Source organism: Galleria mellonella, unplaced genomic scaffold, assembly GCF_026898425.1.
Source record: "Galleria mellonella isolate WM207_F2 unplaced genomic scaffold, CSIRO_AGI_GalMel_v1 utg38, whole genome shotgun sequence".
NCBI lineage: Eukaryota > Metazoa > Arthropoda > Insecta > Lepidoptera > Pyralidae > Galleria > Galleria mellonella.
Window position 1 is genome coordinate 1,887,628 of NW_026442090.1, and position 23,867 is coordinate 1,911,494.

The window sequence follows — 23,867 nt, forward strand, 5'->3', positions numbered from 1 at the left end:
CGCGACGAAAGATATTTTATAGCATTTTTTACACCTTAAGTTACGTTACTAAAGTTTTAGTAAGGATCCCTAATATTTTCTAGCAATAAATATAGCCGATGTTACTCAGGGTGAATGTAGCTAAAAGGATTTTTGAAATCGGCAAAGTAGTTTTTGAGTTTATTCATACAAACATACATACACACAAAAATACATATCCTTCCTCTTTTTAATATTAGTGTAGATGATCCAAAAATGAATTTGAAAATTCAGATATTTCTTTTCTGATATTAGTAAATTTGCTTTCTTCCCTTAGTCATCTCTTACGACATCCTAGAGACATATAGACAATATTATCAGAAATTAAATAAAACGAAGAGAAAGAAGTTAAATAAAGTCAACATATTGTTATATTTCCATGAATTTTAATTTAAACTTACTCAAAAAAGTTAGTACTTTGTTTGTTAAGTTTTTTTTTCTTTTTAAAAGTAGTGCACTATATTTTTCATTACGTAGTAGTAATAATTAGATAAATAATTAGATAAATTTAAAATACATCAATAAATTTATTGATCATACCTTAAACTATTCCAACTGGTACAATTTAAAACCGATAAGTATTATCGATTGATATATATAATATGATATGATATATGCGATGCGATTCGATACGATAAGATATGATTTTAATATAATATAATAATAAAAAATAAAAGATTCCAGAGATAAAGTCTTATCAATTGTAACAATATTAATATTCATTTCGTATTAATTTGTTTTTATCGAATGGAAAATTTCAAAATTTGTTAAGAACTGATGAAGACTGCATAATAAACAAATAAAAAGTGTAGTCAAAAACTCCTTCTGTTTAAAATCACTTAAAAATTAAATTAATTCAAATTAATCTTATATATAATGATTATTTATCTATTATACATGAACATTATTAATATTATTCGTCTCCAATTTGTAAATAAATAAATTTTATATCTAAAGAAATAAGGTTCAAAATTATTTTTATTCGACGGAAAACAGAGTTGAGAGTTTTCCCAATTAATCAAAACTCGAACGAACTGCGAAATTAAAAATATCAATTTCAAATGAAAACAAAAATTGGCTTTTGAATAATTGCGATATTTATAATAATTGTTTTCATGGTTCTGTACTTTGTAATAGCACTAAAATTAAATGAACAAAGTTTGATTGTTTCGACTTACGTTGTTATTGCAAAGAGCTATGAACGTGGAGACATGGCTGACGTCGTTAAATATTATATTTTCTTGACCGTAAGATTTTTTTTTTATATTCATAATTTTTAATTATATATAGTTTTAAAACAACTATGTTATTTGAATACGCAATCGGGACTTAACACGATGTAAAAGCTATTACAAGTAAATGTTACCTACATATCTGCTTCATCATTGCCGACGTTTAGGTACATGTACCATTTAGCTGTAAAAGTTTTAAATATGTATAAACCACGCTAAAGTTTACTATATTTTAATGATTAATTAAAATATAGCAAATAAATTAATAATAATAATATACATATAATTTTTTTTTTTTTCATTACACATTTTCCGTTTCATTATTTGCTGTGATACTAAAAGGGAAGTTCTGTTTCTTTGGATTTTTGAGTATACGGACTCATTGTGATTAAATAAATAATAATAATAATCAAAAATTGATCAATACCATCAATCCTTCTCATAACTCATGTTGAGGACAAATCAAACTTCTCATGGAAGTTTATTACATTTCAATACCAATCCATTTCCAGTGTAATCATTCTTATTTCTATGTTTCGTATAATAATATTATAAATTACAAATTTGTTATATTACTAAGATTTATATATATTTTATACAGATTATTTATCACTGCGATGCGGCAACTTTCAAGGAACAATTGGATCATATACTGGTATTTTTTTATTATAATACATAGCTAGCTGTTATTTCATCCGCGTTTTATACCAAATTTCACGATAATTTGAGAATATTCTTGAATTTTAAAGCTAAGTTTCAATTTGAAAGATGCGATATAGCTGCGAAATTACCTCTCACGTTATCTAGACCATTTTTTTAATGGATGATAATGGAATGGTACTCCGCCTGCACTAACGGGATACACTAACGGGGCATCAGTGAAAGATGAGAGATGAGGATGAAGACAGGTCAATTAGCTTATCGTGACGAATGCAACGATAAACTAGTCATGATGGTTTCTAGGGGGAACCACATGGAATATCATGAGAGTCATATCTATAATGTTAATGGTGCTCGTAATGCCATCTATTGGCGCCACTGGCAACCTGCACCTGATTATTGATTATCATTTCAAGTTGAAAAAGCGAAGTTAAGTAAACTGTATGCTCCATAACTCCCAAAACTAATATATACTATAAACTAAAAATATTAATTGCCGTATGGGCCCGGGATAGAATAGGCCTCCACTTCCTTTCCCGCGAGTTTATTAGGAAGCGACTAAGTAAATTTGATGGACTAAGGATGGACAGCAGCGTTGCTCTTAAAGCAATACCAGGGCCTAACTGTGGTTGTCAACCTGCCTGTCAAGCATGGCAACTACTAACAACCCCCCCCCCCTCCCTATAAGAATAGGCCTATATTCAATAGTGGACTGTTGGTAACTGATACAATAATAAAAATAATAGAATATTATTTTAAAATTCCTTAACAGATAAAGGACGAAATTTATATCTTTACTCCAAGTACACATATAAATTTAGGTAAATTTAACTCCAAATTCAGATAATGGCAGTACTATATCTAGTATATTACAGTTGAAGTACATGATTAAGGACCCCCACAGAGGCCAAGCTGTATAAGCGTCTCTCTATAGGTGCTTGCACTCGCACGTTCGGCGGTGCGCACGTAAATTTCCTTAACCTACCAAGACGACAAATATTTTTCGCTAATAAAATCTCCCTTATGTTCAGAAATGTATTAAGTTTCAAGAGAGATAGTCATAGACTCTTTATATGTACTCATATTGTTCAAGCATGCAAGGCTTACACAAATGGAATCTTTGCCAATCATTTGCATTGATAATTTTTATCAAATACACACTTACAAATATGATTTAAAACGATAAGAGAGACAATTTTCCTGACATCATGATATTTATGAATTATCTAATCGTCCTTCGATGTATGTTTTTTTTAACAACACAGGGGGTAAACGGGCATGCGGCTCACCTGGTGGTAAGTGACTACCGCTGCCCATGATCACCTACAACACTAACGGTATTGCAGGTGTGCTGCCGGCCTTTTAAAAAGGAATATGCTCTTTTCTTGAAGGTTATGTTGTCGTATCGTTTTCGATTGAAGTAGCCTTTTACAAACTGTATTTGAGGTGCGATCGAGAAGACTGCGCGGTTGTATGTAGATGTGCCTACAGCGGGTCACATGTACGTGGTGTAGGCTTTGTGAGAATACTTACTCGTGTCTCTAAACGATAAAATGATAGTACGTTCCAATTCACGCACCCGCATAATAATTTTGTTTTCAGACACGACGCCAAGAAAGCTTTGGAAAATTCGACAATAATCTAGTAAGTGATAGTATCTAGAGAAATTCTACAAAGTAAAAATTTTATGTTTATCTAAAAATCTCATGTCACGATGTTGTTTATGGTCGCACTCCTCCGAAAATGCTCGACCGATTTTAATGAAATATTTTATATATGTTACATAGTTATATATTTCTCACCGCAAGGTGATTAGGGTGTCCTTACAACAAAAACGTTCGCTGGGTCCGCTAGTTTTCTTTATAATACTATCAAAGATCGGGGAGTCGCCAATTCTGATTAAAAAAAAACTAAGGAATATATAGTTCGAAATGAGCCCCAAGCCCCTTTTTAAGATAACAGTTGACAAATTAAGATTGCTATACTAATTGCCAACCTCCGATAGGAGATTGCAGCGTAAGAAGAGATAATACTACCAATTGCTACGAGGAATATAACATTTAGCAGTGAATGACAGAAAAGATTATGATAAGCTCTCGATTATTGACCCATCATGACGAATTCACCAGGAATTAACCATGATAGCTTCCAAGGGGAAAATTTATTACATACATTACTTTTTGTCCTTAGAGAAGATACAGCCACGGTCGTGATGTATCTAGCATACTTGGGGCACCATCGTTACCAAGTCATCTACCAGAAGCAGAACCGATCCTACCTGGACACACCCTTATAAGACCCGCTCTTGGGATGCTAAAGTCAGCCGTCAAGTTCCCCCACAAAGACCTTGACAACGGTGCAGGGGTATACGGAAATGTCAATAACTTGGGAATCAGGTTGGTTTTTTATCAACGTTATACTGATTTTGAATGTAGATTGTGAATGAATGAATGAGTATACTTTATTTGCATTATACAATATAGGAAATAAGCAAGACAATTTACAAACACAACGATACATTTGTATAAGTACATCTATATTCTATCTATATTTAATTATTTAATAAATAAAATAAGTTGCGCATCAAAATGGTGCAAAATTTATAAGACCAAGTAAATATAGAAGCTATAAAGGAATTACTCATAACTATTTATCACGCCAAATTGTATGAAAGAGTTAACCCATTTTTTTCAAAGCATTTCTATGGAGACACTCTTTCTATACAATCTAAGATTCTATTATATACGACAACATAGGGTTGCTTATAGAATTCGCCACAAATTAGGGTTGCCATTTAGCAATCATAATTTACGATTAACTGAGAGTAGGCAATTCGAGTGTTGTATTGTTTTCGTTCATCTTTCATTTAAAACAAGTTTCACTGAAAAGTTTTATACCTGCAATAGTCAGCGGCAGATCTTACGCTACTGCTTATTTTCGTAGTAAAATCTACTTATCAACTTAATTATTTCCAGGTACGATGGAAGAAATGAAAAAGTTCTATATACAGGCTTTCGAAGAACTCCAGCAGATTACATTGTGGTTAGTATCAGTACAATACGATGGATTCTAAAGCAAAAAAAAAATAATTTATTATATTCAACCGCTTAGATAAGTATTTATTGAGCAATTTCTCATTTAATCTGATTCTTTTATAGCTATGTTACATGATTACGTCAATTTTAAACTAATATTTATACTCGTATATTTTTTTTTTAATCAAAAGGGTTTACTCTAGTGTATAAGCCCTATATTTTTTATGACGTTCAAAGCTGCCGTTTTTATTTGCAAAATAAAAAACTGTTGCGTAGTAAACATGTTTGAATTTAGAACGCGGGAACTTGTATATACACATTTCCGCTTTCTAAATTCAAATATTTTCAAACTGATATGTCCACAAAACATCTCATCATTTATCAATTTATTGTATGGGTTCACGAATTAAATTACACTTTTCTTTATAAGACAAAATTTACTTTTTACTATACTAAATTAGGTTCCATATGAACTACTTACTTAAAACTACTTACAAACTACTTCGCTGAAATCTCCTGCCATACAAAAGTTTGTGGCACCAGCATTAGAATAAATAATCTAGGTAGAAGTGACACGCATGTATTTTCCTTTATGAGTGCACAAATACTGATAAAATGTACCCCACTTCATCATCATCATCATCATCATCATCATCATATCATATCAACCGTTAACTGTCCACTGCTTCCCCTTGTTGGATTGCCAATCTTTGCTACGCTAAGCAGGCGGGTTGGCAACCGCAGTTAGACTTTGATGATATTTAAAGATCATATTTATAAAAAAATATTTTGATCGATATTACTATATTGCTAAAAATATATATAAAATTATAATAAATAATAATAAAATGAAATATATAAAATAAATATATAATATGTAAAATATGTATACTTTAGTTAATTTATCATAATTTTTAATTTTATTCTTAAAATACACCAAAGGGAGATTTCGTGAAGCAGTTGTATTTACTTGGCTGTGTTTCGGTTGGAAGGATGGGATATGGCAATAAATTTACAGGGTACAGAGGAATTTCTAGGGATGGAACACTTGAATCCTCAGGGTTGTCAATGCATGCGGGGTATCATGGGCGAAACAGTATACTCCGTTATACTCATGCATATAGGCGACGATTACCGCTTGCCATTCTAAGTTGTATAAAAAAAAAATAAAAAAAACAACTTTTTAACGTAATATTATTATTGATTTGGCTGGAGTGTCACTTTTACCCAGTTTTTACAGCGCCGGTAAAAGGTGAACTAAGTTACGTGTGATAAGAAAGATAACGTGCGCGGCGTATCTAAATCATATTGTTAAGATGTTATTTCAACTACTGTTCAAAAGGAAAGTTCTGGGTTTCATACGTTTGTGTAAATATAAAGAAATATTTATTAAAAGTCGAATATTTTTTTACACAGATAATTCGAAAGAATACAAAAGGAATGCAATCTAAAAACCTTGAGTAAGTATTGTTATAATATCAATTCATTCATTATCTAATTAGTATATTTAATGTATAGTATATAAGCCTTGTAGGTCTTGGCATAGAATAGGCCACCCCTTCCTTTCCCGTGGGTGTCGTAAAAGGCGACTAAGAAAGCTTATGGTGGAGGTATGGACAGCAGCGTTCTTCTTAAAATATTACCAAAAGCCTGCTGCTGTTGTCAACCCGCCTACCAAACCAGTAGTAGTAGTTGCCACGTTTGGTAGGGGGGTTGACAACAGCAGCAGGCTTTTGGTGATATTTTAAGAAGAACGCTGCTGTCCTGCTGCTATATATATATATATATATATATATATATATATATATATATATATATATATATATATATATATATATATATATATATATATATATATATATATATATATATTAAATAATATAAATAAATAAATAATAAAATAGAACCTTTAATCTTTTTTTTTTATAGCACGAAGGTGGCAAACAAGCATACAGCCAGTTTGATGGTAAATGGTTACTCCAACCTGTGGACGCCTGCAACACTAACAACTATATTTATTAACATCATTGTGACATCGTTCTTTTATTCTTGCCTGTCAATTATTATTTATTTAAATGTATTTAAAATTGGAATGTGATGACGATTAATGGTATAAAATGGACTTGATGTATAATGTGAACTATCATGCGTAACTACACATTTTTGTATGAACTATCTGTGTACACATTTTTGGCTAAACATGTCGAACGATATTATATTGTCAACATCTGCATGTATTTATACGCATGTTTTACAAATAAATAAAATCTTGAATCTTGAAAAAATCTCCATACTGTAGTCTCTAGGGAAAATCTCGGCAGGGAGCTCGTTCTACAGCAAAACTAAACTGAGCGTTTGTAAGAGAAAATTCAGATGTTCATTATTAATTTAATTTAATTAAATTTAGAGATTTTTCGTGATATTTTCAATAAATCCTTGTTAGCTTTTTATTTAGTTTTATTGAAATGAACTGTAACAGATCTATAATGCTATATAAGAAATTTATTTATACCTCAATTTATATAACAAGGGAATACCTGTATTAATACCTGTAAGGATACTGCGTAAACTAAATTGGTTATAAAACACTTTTGTTATTTCAGTATATTGAAGATTTATCTAGCTAAACCAGTGTATACTGGAAATAAAATTTCAAACGTAAGTGAAGAAATACTCTTAGTTTTCAACCGACTTTAAAAAAAGAGGTTCTCGTTGCAACTGTAATTTTTTTTATATTTGATTCCTCATAACTCCGTCCGTTCTTAACCGATTTGGAAAATTGTTTCTTTTTTCTTAAAGGATATACTTACAGATTGGTTGTATAGAGTTTTTATCAAAATCACTTTCGTAGTTTAGTTTTTAAATTTAAATAACTGATTTTGTCACAATTGAAGTCGGTTTTTTTTTTTTTGTGAAACACGATCTTTAATTATTATCATCAGAGTGGCTTCAATGGGTTGTTTATTGTTGAGATTGTGGGCACTGAAGAGTTATATCTTTATAAACAAAAATGGATGGCTAAATATGTTGCTAAGCACAAAAATTGAGAACAGCCTTGACAAATTGATTCATTTCTCATTTCCCCATAGGTACAAACTATTCTTAATTGCCAGTTTAAAGATTTGAATCCATTAGCTTTTGATAGAACGTCTGTTAGATCAGCTAGTCTATGTCTATATTAATATTATAAAGGGACTTTTAATATTCGTTCACCTGTAGAAAGATAAATTTTCAGCAAGTATATTATTTTCAAAAATTCTATCTATCCGTACGAAACCAGCCCGGATTACTAGTAATTAATATTTTTTGATAAAATAACGTACTTCTTTATTTTCAAAATGTATATTTTTTTAATTGTTTATTTGTAATCGAAATCATAATTTCGTTCGCAACAAAAAAGTTTATTTAGAGTGTAACTAAATACGAAGTAATCAAGAAACTATAACGACTTTAATTAAATAAAAATTAACAGAAATAATGTACATAGCATGAGAAAATTTACAACAAATGCATTGAAAGTGTAAAAACTACTACTGTGTACTTGTTTTTTTTTTAAGTCGTTTCTAAATAGAACAGAATAAAAATATATATAAGAAGCTCATATATTTGTCACATAACGTCGAAATAATTTAACGGATAAAGATAAATTGAGATAAATTTTAATATAAAATAATGTTGCTTCACAACTATTCAGCCTTTGAATTGTAGTACGTTATTCTCTTAGGACAGAAAACAAACTAACAATGTTCATAGATCACGCAAACAAAACGGATCAATCAGAATTTGGCAACAAAGTTTGCACTGGCAAATTTTACCGTTCGATTCATTCAAATTTCAAATTTCGAACATACTATAACGAAGAAAAAAAATACTTTACTACTACTTTAATGACGTCATTGAGCAAACGAATAAATTAAAAATATACCTCCTTATTTGAGACGTATAGTAGCTATTTAATTCGAACAGGTAATGTAAACATATTCCTTTCCCCTTCCCGTATTATTGTAGTAAGTAAGCAAACATATAGTACATCTACTTAGGTATATCGTTACGACAGGTACGTAGGAATAGGTAGGCAGATAATTATTATAATCTATACTTAAAATAAATCTGTAGAGAGGTCAATTCTGTATATGAAATATATTTCCAAAATAACTAACAGGGGGTGATTAGTGATCGATACTGATGCCAAAAATGCAATCAGTAAAATTTTGTCTGTCTGTCTGTATGTTCGTTATAGAAACAAAAACTACTCGACAGATTTTGACGAAACTTGGTACAATTATTCTTCATACTCCTGGGCAGGTTATAGTATACTTTTCATCACGCTACGATCAATAGGAGCAGAGCTGTGAAGGGAAATGTTAAAAATGTCCACCCGTGCGACGCCAGGATGGGCCGCTAGTTATAAATATAATTCATTTAATTTCAAATAGACAGTTTCAAGTAGATGAATTTAATTAATTTGCAGATGTCCAATAAATGCAACAAGAATTCGCAACTCTACGGGTAAGACACTACTTTAAAATTATTTTTACTTGATACATTTTTATAATAAAAAATGTGAATATGGATGGATATAACTACCGAAGAAGACCTTTTTTTCCGTGAGGAAATGCATCATGCAGACCAAACGCCCCGGGCGAGGCGTATGAGTACTGCCAGACTCCTACCGGCTAAAACCACCACGGCATCCCTCGCCGCGCCATAGTGTTGGGGACCCGGGTTCCCTTTCGTAGTCCACCGAGTCCCAACAGCACCGAAGGAGACCTAGACTAACCTATTACAATCAGACAAATATGTCCTTTCTGAAGAAGGAGTCAACAGGCTCCGGAATATGCCTGCATGCATGAGTTATGAAAATGCAAGTAGGAAAAAATGTACTCGTATTTAAGGAGAGAGGTTGTTAGCACTCAGTTCTCACTATCCACCGCGCAACAGAGGAAGACTTTGTACAAAGGTCGTTTGCTTGGGCATCTCTGTCCCATTCAATTGGCATATGGTGGGATATGGCAGTGAATTTACAGGGTACAGAGGTACACCTTAGCCCTCAGGAATAGCAACGCATGGGGAAACAGTATACTCTGTTAAGTCCATGATAATTTTCATGTCTATAAGCTAAGGCTACTTTTCATCAGGTGGACCGTCTGCCTGTTCACCATTCTAGTTGTGTTAAACCTTCAGTGGGAGTATCTGACAGTTTTTTTTATATTCATATATACCTTTTTTAAAATAGAATTATATTTCTCTTGTTTTACATTTCTTCTATGTTTTACATTTCACTTTTGTCGAAGCTGTGATCTGAGATACACGTTTTTTGAAGTCTTTTTTTATTACTGGTTAAATAAAAAAAAAAACAGTTTTGGCGAGAAGATAGACAGATAGTTAAATATGATCCAAATATAAAATAGCAGTCAGTTAAATTACTAAAGAGATAAGGATATTTGGATGGAGGCCATTCCTGTTTAAATGCAAATTTGTGAATATTAAGATTACAAAATTAATATTATTGTTTATTTAATTTACAAATCTGAATATTCAATAGGTTCCCAAAAAAATATAACCTTGGCCAAGTCGTAATGTAGCGACAGTTTAGCTTTATTTTCACTGCTAGCTTTTTACCCGCAACTGCATACGCATGGATTTCAGAATTAGAAAAAATAATATAATAAACCAATTATAGATAGTGTATCTAGATAAATCATATACCAGACTTTAAATTAAACCTTCAAGAATATTACTTTATACTTACCATATCTGATTTCCTGTAATAGTTTTTACGTGATATTAAAACAAACATACACACAGGCAAACAGACAAAATTTCTAAAAAATATTATTTTGCCATATATTGGTCTTATTGATATCCCCCATATAAATTTTTCTTAAACATCTCCCATGTACAGACATTAACTAAATACAATTTTACTATCATCATCATCATCTCAGCTAAAATCCGTCCACTGATAAACATTCCTCCTCCATAGACTGCCATAATTATTATATTAGTACGATATTTTTCTGTGTCTACATCTAAGATGAAGAACTGACACTTCTTTATTTTTTTAATCAATCTATGACAATTCCTTATCTAATTCTCTATTGTATGCAACTTGATCATTATATGCAGCGCATTAAATTAACATTTCGTCTGAATCTGAATTGTTTAGTGAGTAATTGGTTTTATTTAGCTAATGTTTTCTAATGAAACCTTTAAATTCATCGAAAAGTTGTAAAATTTTATGTCCACTCTTTTAAAAGTTTTATTAACTTTTTTGAAACGATACCTACCCCTCTACTTTATAACGGCGAGCTTTAAATAGATAGTTTTAAAACTAAATGTTTTCTAGTTAAAAAACTTCAAGTTTTTAAATAACGCTTCTTTTTTTTTTTTTTTTTTTTTTTTTTTTTTTTTTTTTTTTTTTTTTTTTTTTTTTTTTTTTAATGCTAAAATTATATATATATATATATATATATATATATCATGTAATTTTATCATCTAATTTGGGATTCACTCGGACCTGAAATTTCGGAATACATATCATGGTAGACCTTCAGCACTCAATTTGCCAATTCAGAATGGAAAGGCAGGCCAGTTAGCCCATCGTGATGAATACACCAGGAATTCAGCACGATGGTTTCCAATGGGGATTACTTGGAGGTCAATTTAACAGGGTTTTTTTTGCTAGCACGGGACTGGTAGCTTGCATTACTAACAATCCCTTCTCGATGAAATTGATTCACCCAATTCGAACTGTCGATAGCCAACGATGAGTAGGCAACACTGATAGGAATGATCCGATAGCGTCAGCATGAATATTGGGGTCGATTCTAAGAAGTCATTAAATCTATGTCTAATAATAAAAGTCCCAATTTGATATTACAGCGAATTACAAATATTTATTGTAAGGAACAATATGAACTAATTTTTAAATAGATTTAAGACAAAATTATCGTAATTTTAGTTTATTATAGTACATAGAATAGTTGTCTTTGACATACCAAGCATTTACAGTCCACTGCTGAACGTAGGTCTCCCACATAATCGGGTGTTTTGCTTGTACATTGAACGCTCTATATAAGCAACTCATTTGACCCTATTTTCAATAGAAAAATTTCTTATTGGAAAAACTTGCTTATAGGGAAAAAAAAGTAGTATAAAAATACAGGGTACAGAGGAATAACACCTGAGTCCTCAGGAATGGCAACGCATGGGGGTATCATGGTCGAAACAGTATACTCTGTTATGTGCATGGTACTGCTCATGTCTATAGGCGACGGTTACCACTTTCCATCAGGTGGGCCGTCAGCTTGTTTGTTCTTGTTTGTTTAAAAAAAAAACTTACTATCTGGGAAATATTTTTACTTATTTCTTTTACTAACTAAGCTGAGTAGAATAAATAAAATATAAAGAATGTTGCTTATATAGAGCTTGCTTATATACAGCCTTCACTGTAGTTGCCACCTTTAGCATTGGGTTGGCAACCACACTTAGTTGGTTTTGTTTTTAGAAGGACGTTGCTACCTGTTCCTTGACTGTTAATTTCACTTATTCGCCTCTTTTTTTTTTTACAGATTGGTCCTATAGGATTTTTATTATATATTTAAAACTAAACTATTAAATCGGTTCCGTTTAATAGTTTAGTTTTAAACGAAATAACTAGTTTTACCACAATTGAAATTGTACCAAATTTTTTTGTGGAACACAGTTATTAATAGGTAACTATGTAATGGCAACACAGCCTCAGAATTGGCCCCTTTTTTATTCATCATACATTTAAAACAAATAGAAAATTGATCTTGGGTTTGGTCATGGGATGTCCTCTCTATTAATCTGTCCGATTGTGGAGTAAGGGCATACGGGTACGCAACCCCGGCCTCCATAGCTACTACAGTTACAAAACCTATGTCCTCTCCGTAGCTGTAGTATCCCCCATTTTTCCTATAGTTCCTTTCCACTTATCACCTCCTTTCCTTATAACCTATTCCTTTCCCAATGTAACCTATTTCCTTTCCCTATCCGATGTTAAGAAGAGCAGTTCTTTTTCAAAATGATAAGAGAAATTAAAACGCAACTACCCCAGGAGGGTACCGGTACTGCCGGAGAATCCGTCCCTGAGTGCAACTCAGGCAGTCCCATCGTATCTGGAGGGGACAAATTTCTCATCGACGGCGATGCGTTATGCCACGGGTCACGTCATGTCCCCCCTGTTTCCCCAAATGGCAAAAAGAGGGCAAAGGAATGCCAAATTGCAACGATGAATGTTTGTGGAGGTATGGATAGTAAAATAGACGAAGTATGTGAGATGATGAGTGAAAGAAGAATTGATGTATTAGGAGTAAGTGAAACAAAAAAGAAAGGCTGCTCTATTACTATTTATGACCGATATACTGGGTACTGGTCTGGAGTTAATGACTCTGAAAGAAGCAGCCAAGGAGTGGGAGTTATTTTGTCAGAGAGAATGAATGCATCTGTTAAAGAATTTGAATTTGTAAGTCCTAGACTCCTCTGGATACGACTGAAAGTTGGTTTGACCCGTATTTTTCTCCTTTGCGCTTATGCCCCAGATATGTCCAAGCCACCAAAGGTCAGAGAGGATTTCTGGGATAGTGTAAGAGAGATTATGACTAAATGTAAGGAGAATGAAAGAATTATTTTGATAGGTGATTTTAATGGCTGGGTGGGAATCCGTCGCGATGGATATGAAAGGAATTTAGGAATGTTTGGAGATAAAAGAGTGAATGAAAATGGTGAAAGTTTATTAGAAGTATGCCTGGAGAGAAATCTGGTGGTGACTAATACTTTGTTTAGTCACAAACTGATTCATATGTATACATGGCAAAGGCAAACTGAGAGAAGTATGATTGATTTTGTAGTTGTGGATGAACGATTGAGAGCGAAAGTGAAGGATACAAGAGTCTATCGTGGTACGAATGTCGGAACCGATCACTTTTTGGTGATATCGAGAATAGGTGGCTTATTCAATAAATGGCGACATCGTCCACGTGTTCGTATGTCAGAAATAGAAAGAGTAAGAGTAGAGAGACTGACAGAAGAACAGGTTCGAAATCAGTATCAAGAAAGATTGAATGAAAGATTTAGAGAGCTACTGAAGAAAGATAACTATGAGATAGAAGAATTTTGGAAGGAATTTAAATGCGGAATCTTTGATATAGCTACTCAAGTTTGTGGTGTAAGTAAGAGGAAGGATGTTAAGATGAGAATGAATGTATGGTGGGATGGCGAAGTGAAAGAAATGGTGGCTCTAAAGAAAAAGGCATGGATGGATTTGTTAGCTACCAGAGCTAATAAGAGAATGCAAGGTAATGTAAGTGACATTGAAAAAATTGCAAAAGAGAAGTATGATGTAATGAAAAAGAAAGTTAAAGAATTAGTAAGCAAAAAGAAAGAGGAATGTAAGGATGAGTATGAAAGGAAATTCTCTAGAAATTTTCGAGCTAATCAAAAGCTTTTCTGGCATTTAGTTCGAACAGCTAGAGGTAAAAAGAGAGATCCGAAAATGGGCGTGATAAGGGATATGGATGGTAATGTTATCACGGAACAAAAGGAAGTCTTAGATCATTGGAAGAGATATTTTGAAAGTTTATTTGAACGTGGAAGTGAAAGAAAGAATGTTGAAAATGAAATAATGGACGAAGAAGTTGACAGTGAAAGTGATATAAGTATGGATGAAGTAATGAATGCAATGAAGATTATGAAATTTGGTAAAGCAGCGGGATTCGATAGAATATCTGCCGAAATGCTTAAAGAAGGTGGAGAAATCATTGTAAACCTTCTGTGTCTGCTGTTCAATAAATGTTGGCGGTCCGGTTGTGTTCCAGGTGACTGGAGCAAAGCTGTTATTGTGCCACTATATAAAGGCAGCGGGTCACAGCAGGAGTGCAAAAATTTCCGCGGAATAAGCCTTCTTAGTGTTGTAGGCAAATTGTATGCTAGGATTTTGATTAAAAGAGTGATGAATGAGACGGAAAGTAAAATTTGGGATGTGCAAGCAGGGTTTCGAAAGGGTATGGGATGTACGGATCAAGTCTTTTCCTTAAGGTGCATAACAGAGAAAACCTTAGCTCAACATCAGAAGGTTTTCTGCGCCTTCATTGACCTTGAAAAGGCTTATGATAGAGTGGAGAGGAATGAACTGTGGTCAACACTGGCAATGTATGGGGTGAGCAACCATTTGATACGGGCATTCAAATCTTTATATAAGGATTCAAATGCCTGTGTCAGAATAAATGGAGTCTATACAGACTGGTTTGGCATTGAACGCGGTGTTAGACAGGGCTGTGTAGCGTCTCCTTGGCTGTTCAACCTATTTATGGACAGTTGCTTGACCGATTTGAAAGGATCTAATTGTGGATTCAGGATGAATGAGTCTCTGTTTAAGACTCTTTTATACGCCGACGACCAAGTACTTTTTGCATCGTCGGAGTATGAATTACAACAAATGGTGACTATAATGAATGAAGCGTATGCAAGAAAAGGTATGAAAATAAATGCGAAGAAGACGAAGGTAATGGTTTTTGAGAGGAATGAAAGTTTAACGGCATGCCAGATTATGATAGGAGATGAAAAAGTGGAGCAAGTGAGTGAGTTTCTATATTTAGGTTCTTTGTTTACGAGGGATGGGAAGTGTGACAGAGATATTGAGAGGAGAGTAAAAGCGGGAAACAGTGTTAACGGTGCACTGCTCTCGATTATGTCAAGTAAAAATGTATCGAGCAAAGCTCGCCTTGCTATAATTCAAGGAGTACTGACACCAACACTCATGTATGGAAGCGAATCGTGGGTATGGCAGAAGAAGCATGAAAGTAAGATAAATGCTGTACAGATGAGAGCTTTGAGAAGTATGTGTGGTATTACTTTAAAAGATAGAGTAAGAAACAGTGTGGTTAGAGAGAAGTGTGGACTGAAAGACGATGTAGTGACAAAAATTGAAAAAGGAATGTTGCGTTGGTTTGGTCATTTGGAGAGGATGGATGAAAGAAGAATTACGAAAGAGATTTATCGAGCAAGAATGAATGGAGATGTCGGTAGGGGCCGCCCTAGACGGACGTATGTCGACCAAATAGGCGACGTGCTGAAGAAGGGCCAAATTAAAAGTACCCGTAACCGACGAGCGTGTATGACAAGATTGATGAATGTGGAAGAAGCGAAAGAGGTTTGTTTGAATCGAAGCATTTGGCGTTCCATTGTTTCTGCCTACCCTAATGGGAGACAGGCGTGACAGATATGTATGTATGTATGTATGCTTCTTTTATAAACGACATTGGACACCCTATAGGTACTTTGAAATTTGTTTAAATTACTTTTATAATTTTTTAAATGATATATTTATTAACTAACTTCTCCCACGAACACTCAAGTTATGGAATGAGCTCCCCACCCAGATTTTTCCAAGAGACTACAGCATGGGGTTCTTCAAAAGGGGGGTGAACAGGTTTCTTCAGGGTCGACAACGCGCGCATAATACCTCTGGTATTGCCGGCGTTCATAGGCTACGGTAACCGCTTACCATCAGGTAGGCCTAATGCTTGTTTGCCACCTCAGTGATATAAAAAAAAACTTCAAAAAGAAGGAGATTTTCAAGTCAGGTATATTTTTTTCCTATGTTTAATACCACATAACTCTGTCAATTCTAAACCGATTTAGAAAATTCTTTCATTTTATCTGAAAAGGTATAAAAGAAGAAATTTTATAAAAGTCGGTTCAATATTTTAGTTTTTAGATATATATTTAACTGGTTTTGTCACAATTAAAGTCGATTTTTTTTATACGACACAATCTTCAATATTTTTTTTATATATAACAATAGTTTGGCACATGATCATAATATATTGATTAACCTAAATGAAAACATTTAATTATTATTCCTCACATTTATAATTTACTAGCTTTTACCCGTATATGTCTACTGATGGGCTTAAAAAGTGGCCTATGTCCTTCTTCATCTCATGTACTTGTATATTAAATTTCAAAGTGATCATAAGGTGTCGAGAGATAACAAACTCACATTTAAAAAATTACTAAGGATTAACAACACTAAATTATTTTGTACTAGTGGCCCGTCCCGGCGTCGCACGGGTGGACATTTTTAACATTTCACTTCACTGCTCTGCTCCTATTGATCGTAGCGTGATGAAAAGTATACTATAACCTGCCCAGGAGTATGAAGAATAATTGTACCAAGATTCGTCAAAATCTGTCGAGTAGTTTTTGTTTCTATAACGAACATCCAGACAGACAGACAGACAAAACTTTTACTGATTGCATTTTTGGCATCAGTATCGATCACTAATCACCCCTGATCGTTATTTTGGAAATATATTTCATGTACAGAATTGACCTCTCTACAGATTTATTATAAGTATTTACAATAAAATATATATTATATAAAATAATACGGGAATCAAACATGTTTTATGAAAACTAGCCATCTCTCCAACTATAACATGCTATGCCCAACAGGGTCCATAGGGAGAAAAGGGATTGGTAGTAATAGTAACTACCCCATCGGTAGCAACACATCCTATCAGGCTCTCCTTAGGAACCACCATGGTTAATTTTAGTGGAATTCGTCACGATAGGTTAACTATTTTGCTTCCATCGTCACCTATCATCTATCACTGATGCCCCGCCAATGTATTCCAGTAGCACAAGCGGAGATACCATTCCATTATCACCCATTAAGAAAAAAAAGCAGAATCCATAATGCTGACTATAATAATGTTACATCAGTAGACATCTATTGTAACGTAATATATTATATAATAAACAGGAAAGTAGATAAAATTTTGTTTGAAAAATCAGTTCAGGGTACGATAGGACCGATATACCTGAAGAAGGTGAAAGCCCTTAAAATATTATAATAATAAAAAAAAAAAACAAAAAAAAAATGAAGTACTATATATTCACTATTTAATTAAACTAGGTGTTAGTCGTTCCGCGCCCAAACAGCAAATTGATTCCCCGTTTGGATGCCGAACGCTTGACGCCGCCGCTTGAGGCTCCGCGCAGCAATCAAATAATTTGCCTGAAGATGCCTCGTTTAGAGGTGAAACACGTATCGCAAAACGTGCGTGAACAAAATGCGAGTCGGAGATTGATGGTTAATATGGAACGTTGTAGAGCTTCTGGTAGTAATAGCGGTGGTTAATCTTGGAGTATCGGCAGTCACATACATACTAATGGTAGCGGAATTAAAGAAAATAATTGTATTTATTTATTTTTTTAAATTATATAAATAAATAAATGTGTATAAATTAATAAATAAATAATAGAAAATAATTCTAATTAAATAACCATCGATATATTCTGATTTTGATGATTATATTTATATTATTATATGTATCACATCTTCCATATTTAGAACGAACAAAATTTTTCATCGTGCCTCCCACCAAATTGTTTATAATTATTCCTTCCCATCCAAAGGTTGGCTGGAAGAGATCGCTCTTAGCGATAAGGTCTCCCATTGTTTTCTCATTGTGATTATTTCTTGTAATTATTTATATTTCTAATAAGTTCACTATTGTAATCTTTTGGAGGAAACAATAAAGAGTATCTATCTATCTATCTATCTAACTGTAGAGAAATAAATCATGTATTTATTATTAAAATTCTTATTAGCTTATCATTGAAACTTAGATATTTATTGATAAAAAAAAAACAGTATCTAAAAAGAAAACAGGAATAAAGAAATATTTTTTGGACCACATTTTGTCCGTAATGTTCTATTCTGACTAATATTATAAAATCCGAAAGTAAGTTTGTCTGTTTGAAAACTTAACCGCTTAACCAAGTGTCGTGAAATTTGATATTTTTATAGCATTGGAGAAGAGATGGAAATCATTAACAAAACATCCCTCCTTACTATCTTTACTAGTATTAAAAGTGTTTTTTTATTTGTTAGATCTTAGATTAAGTATCTAGATTAAGTATAATTAAGTAAGATCTTAGATTAAGTAACGGCTTAACCAAACATTATAAAATTAAATATACATATGGAATGAAGAAAGACATAGGCTATTTTTTTTTTATCTAAGACATAGTTAATATCCCGGTCATGCAGACGAAGTCACAGGTAAAAGCTAGTTACTCATAATCCATAAGCAAAATTTTTTTTTCTTTTGATTTTAGCGGAAAAGGAGACTGTGCAAGCAAAGAGGTAATTTATTTCTGAACTTATTTATATTATTTATTATTATTGTTTAATATACACGTTTTAATATTCTTGTTTACCACAATTTAGGAATCCATAAAACTTTTAAAAGAAAAAAAGTAAGTGTTAAACGTAATTATATAAATAATAATAATGTATGTATGTATGTAAATAATAAGTGTCCACTGCCGAACATAGACCTCCCCCATAACAAAGATTTTGGCAGTAGTTGCCACGCTTGGCAGGCAGTTTGACAACCGCAATCATATTTGATAATATTTTAAGAGAAACGCTACTACCCCAACCTTCAACTATTAAGTTCCCTTAGTCATCTTTCACGACACCCACTAGAAAGGAAGGGGTAGTCCATCCTATGCCGGGACCACACGACTAATAATGTAACATACACAAAACAACGGACTCAATTCAGAGTCTCTTTTATTTTGGTTTCTTAAAAATCTTATAAAATTTGAAATAAAAAAATGCTTAAAATTTGTGTAAAACAACTGTTTTTTTATTTATTTATTTGTTTTTATAATCATATATTTTCTAGGTCTCCAAAAAAACTCGTGAGTAAGAAAATCTATTAAATGTTCAAAATTAAAAAAAAAAATTAAACTTAGATTAAGTACACGAGTATATTATACTACATATAAGCTTTAAAACGACCTGCAAATAATAATTTAAACATCTTAATTCAATTATGTTTTTCTTTACTGATTAGATACTTTGATTTATATCCAAGTATGAAATTTAAAACATGGTTTCGTTTTAAATTAATTGAAAATGGCTGTTATTATTATATAAAATGTATATTAAATTATAACTAATACGTACATATGGGGGGGAGGGGGAAAGGGATTACTAGTAATGGGGTCAAATAACCCTATTACTAGCAATATACCCTGTCAGGTCGACCTCCACGTGGTTCCCCCTGGAAACCATCGTGACTAATTCTAGTTTAATTCGTCAGGATGGGCCAACTGACCTACTTTCAGCTTCATCTGTCATCCGTCACTGGTGCCCCGCCAGTGTATAGCAATAGCGCAGACGGGGTTACCATACCATTATCACCCATTAAAAAAAAATACGTACATATGTAACATCAAAAGAAATAATTTCCAAGTCCAATTGAAAAAAAATCGTCTTGGTCTAAAAAATGTTTAATCTAAATTTAAATTTTTTTAGTTTTGATAATAGAAAACACCCAGGTCAATACAAACAATCATACTCATTAGATCATGACTCATACACTCTATATTGTATGGAGACCGAATCTGCGAATTGGAAAATAAATGCTCTTAAATGCTTAATCCTTGTCATATATCAACCGTTAACTCTCCACTGTTGACCATAGGACTCCCCCTGGAAGGAAGGGGGGTTTGCCAGCAGTTGCCACTCTTGGCGGTCAGATTAGCAACCGCAGTTAAGCTTTGGTGACGTTTTAAAAGGGTCGCTGTTGTTCATCCCTCGACCATTAAGTTCTATTTAGTCGCCTCTTACGACATCCGCGGAAATAGAAAGGGTGCCTCATTATACTCGTATGGTGAGACGACATGGCATCTAAAGTGCTTAATACTTATAATAAAATTTCAGAAACTTTTCATGGACTGGAATAAAATGTTAAAAGAAACCTCAAGGAAAGGCGACAGTAAAAATAATGACAAATTCCCGTTGAGAACGGAAATCAAGGATTCGGAATCGGCCGAAAAACATCTGCAAGTGAACGAAGGGTTATCGGAAGAAATTAATTCGAAAGAAAAAGAAAATAAACACGAACTTTTTTGGAATTCTAAAGTTTGCTTATATCTATATTATATTTTTATCTGAAACTGTCCAATATAATTATGATTGTGTTTCACAAAAAACACCAACTTCCATTGTGGGGAAAATCAATTATTTTGATTTTAAAATTAAACTTCACCAGAGGGAGACTTTGTACAAAAGTCGATTGCTTGGGTACCTCTGTCCCATTCGTGTTTCAACCGTGAAGCAGTTGTGTTTGCATGGCTGTGTTTCACTTTGAAGGGTGGAATATGGCGTGAATTTACAGGGTACAGAGGAATAACACCTGAGTCCTCAGGAATGGCAACGCATAGGGAGTATCATGGGCGAAACAGTATACTGTTATGTCCATGGTACTGCTCATGTCTATCGGCGACGGTTACCACTTTCCATCAGGTGGGCCGTCAGCTTGTTTGCCATTCTAAGTTGTATAAAAAAAACTACAGAAATGATTTTAATAAAATTCCTATAGGACCATTATCTAAGTATATCCTTTCAGATAAGAAAAAAAAGTTTCCAAGTAAGAACTATAACAATTACATGTATAATATATCAAAGAACATTAAATTTTTTTCGTCACACTTAAAAAAGAAAGGAGATTCTCATTTCGGCTGTATTTTCTTTATTTATTCTTTATTGTAAACAAAAAAATACAAACAATAATGTATATTAAACTAGCGGCCCGGTACGTGCTTCGCTACGTACGAGTATAAAGTGAAATAATAAAAAAAAATTAACATCAAATTTATTTATTCAAACAAAAAAAAAATTATTGCTAGCTATTTTAATTGTACTGTCAACACTGAAAAAATTTCAATTTCACAGCACAATTCCCATCTTAAAAAAAGTTTGAATTTGACACAAAAATCCCCATTAGCAAAATGATCCGCCATTTATTGAATTCATTTGTTACAAAACATGTGATAAATGAAGAACCGCTCGACCAAATTTGTCACTTAAACCATCTACTAAGTAGTCCGAACAAAGCCTAAACATTTGGTTTGGATAGGTGAGCCCGTTCTTGAGTTATAAAATTACAACAAAAAGTGGCATTAATTTTTATATATATAGATAAAGATGTACAAGAGGCAAGCTTAACTCTGTAAGAGTTCTCTTCCAGTAAACCCTGAGTGGAAAGGAGCATTATTTCTTTCATATTTATTACCTCATAACCTCGTTAGTTGTTAATCAATTTGGAAAATTCTTTTTTATCTGAAGAGAACTTACAGATTGCTCCATCTTATCAAAATTCGTTTAAAGTATTAGTTTTTAAACTAAAATAACTGGTTATTGTCGCAACTTGGTGCACTGTACTACAGGTTTTTAAAAGGTCGGCAGTACACCTGCAATGTCGTTAGTGTTGTGGGTGATCATGGGCGGCGGTAGTCACTTACCACCAGGTGAGCCGCATGCTCGTTTGCCCCCTGTGTTGTAAAAAAAAAAGGTATTCTTATACCTATCTCAAACACTAATCTCTCACAATTATATTTATACTTTGATTACTTTAATATAACCATATCCCATTGTATTACATTGTAATGTATTTTTATTTCAGAACACATTCACAAATATTAAAATAAATCAAGACGCCCCTGATCTAACCGAGTTGATGCCGTTAAACGCAACGCAAAAATTACGGAAGTGGTGGTTTTATCATCAGGTAATTAATCTTTACTGGTTGTCGTGTGGTCCCGGGATAGAATGGGCCACCCTTTCCTTTCTCGTGGGTGTCATGAGAGGCGACTAAGGGAACTTAATGGTCTTTTTTTATATTTTTTTTATACAACTTAGAATAGAAAATAAGCTGACGGCCCACCTGATGGAAAGTGGTAACCGTCGCCTATACGAGTAGACATGAGCAGTAGCGTGGACATAACAGAGTATACTGTTTCGCCCTTTGATACCCTTCATGCGTTGCCATTCCTGAGAACTCAGATGTTATTCCTCTGTACCCTGTAAATTGACGCCATATCCCACCCTTCAAACCGAAACACTGCCATGCAAACACAACTGCTTCACGGTTGAAACACGAATGGGACAGAGGTATACAAGCTAACGACTTTTGTACAAAGTCTCCCTCTGGTAGATGAAGATGAGCAGCAGCGTCCCTCTTAAAACATCACCAAAAGATAAATGCTGTTGCCAACCCGCCTGCCAAACGTGGCAACTACTGGTAAAACCCCCTTATGTGGAGGACATGTGTTCAGTAGTGGACAATTAACTGGTAATATGATAATGAAGACTGTATGCCACACTATGTACACCAATTTCCCGGTTTTCATACTAGAATACCTTCTGTTACCAGGCACACAGGGTTACATGCCAAAATACTCAGACTCGAACCAATACAGAAAAGTTCATTTCTTAAACTGTTTCAACCGGAATCGAACCCGGGCTCTCATTAGCGCAAAGCTTAAATATTAATTAAATTTTTATTTTATTTTTTCAGGAAGATTACAGGCCATTTAATGAAGACTGATCTCCTATGTATAACTAATATAAATAAACTAAATATAACTAATATAAATAAACTAAATTTAAACCTCTTACTATTTCGACTTTTTCTATAAAATATTGTCCTAACGATCCGGCACGACTCTACACGAGTGAATAGAATAATCGAAAATAATATATAGCTTGTGTTCATCATATCAGCCTTTAACTGACTACTACTGAACAAAACCTCCCCCTTGGGGGGGTTTACCAGTAGTTGCCACGCTTAGCAGGCAAATTAGCAACCACAGTTAGGCTTTGGTGATGTTTTAAGAAGGACGCTGCTGCCCGTCCCTCGTCCTCCTTCAGTCGCCTCTAAAAGAGGTGGCCTATTCTATGCCGGGACCACACGGCAATCCTATATTACTCACTGACAATGTAGATTTCTGTTTTTTTTTTTTTAATCTGTTGTGTAGTTCTTGAGTTTATCCATTACAAACACACACAAACTTTCCTCTTTATAATATT

General features: G+C 33.4%; 1 protein-coding gene across 2 annotated transcripts; it reads left to right on the forward strand.

Annotated features, from left to right (window-relative positions):
* The first annotated feature begins 1,150 nt into the window (after nt 1-1,150).
* Nucleotides 1,151-23,458, forward strand: LOC113523056 (uncharacterized). 2 transcript variants are annotated; one of them, XM_052897858.1, is made up of 10 exons: nt 1,151-1,265; nt 1,852-1,905; nt 3,513-3,554; nt 4,101-4,306; nt 4,886-4,952; nt 7,549-7,603; nt 9,417-9,454; nt 20,718-20,918; nt 22,462-22,566; nt 23,356-23,458. In XM_052897858.1, exons 1-6 carry the CDS (start codon nt 1,230-1,232, stop codon nt 7,570-7,572), a joined length of 429 nt encoding a protein of 142 aa, XP_052753818.1. In that variant the 5' UTR covers nt 1,151-1,229; the 3' UTR covers nt 7,573-7,603; nt 9,417-9,454; nt 20,718-20,918; nt 22,462-22,566; nt 23,356-23,458. The 2 variants fall into 2 exon arrangements, with proteins under 2 accessions (XP_052753818.1, XP_031769972.2); XM_031914112.2 differs by lacking the exons at nt 7,549-7,603; nt 9,417-9,454; nt 20,718-20,918; nt 22,462-22,566; nt 23,356-23,458 and adding an exon at nt 6,362-6,424.
* The last annotated feature ends 409 nt before the right edge of the window (nt 23,459-23,867 follow it).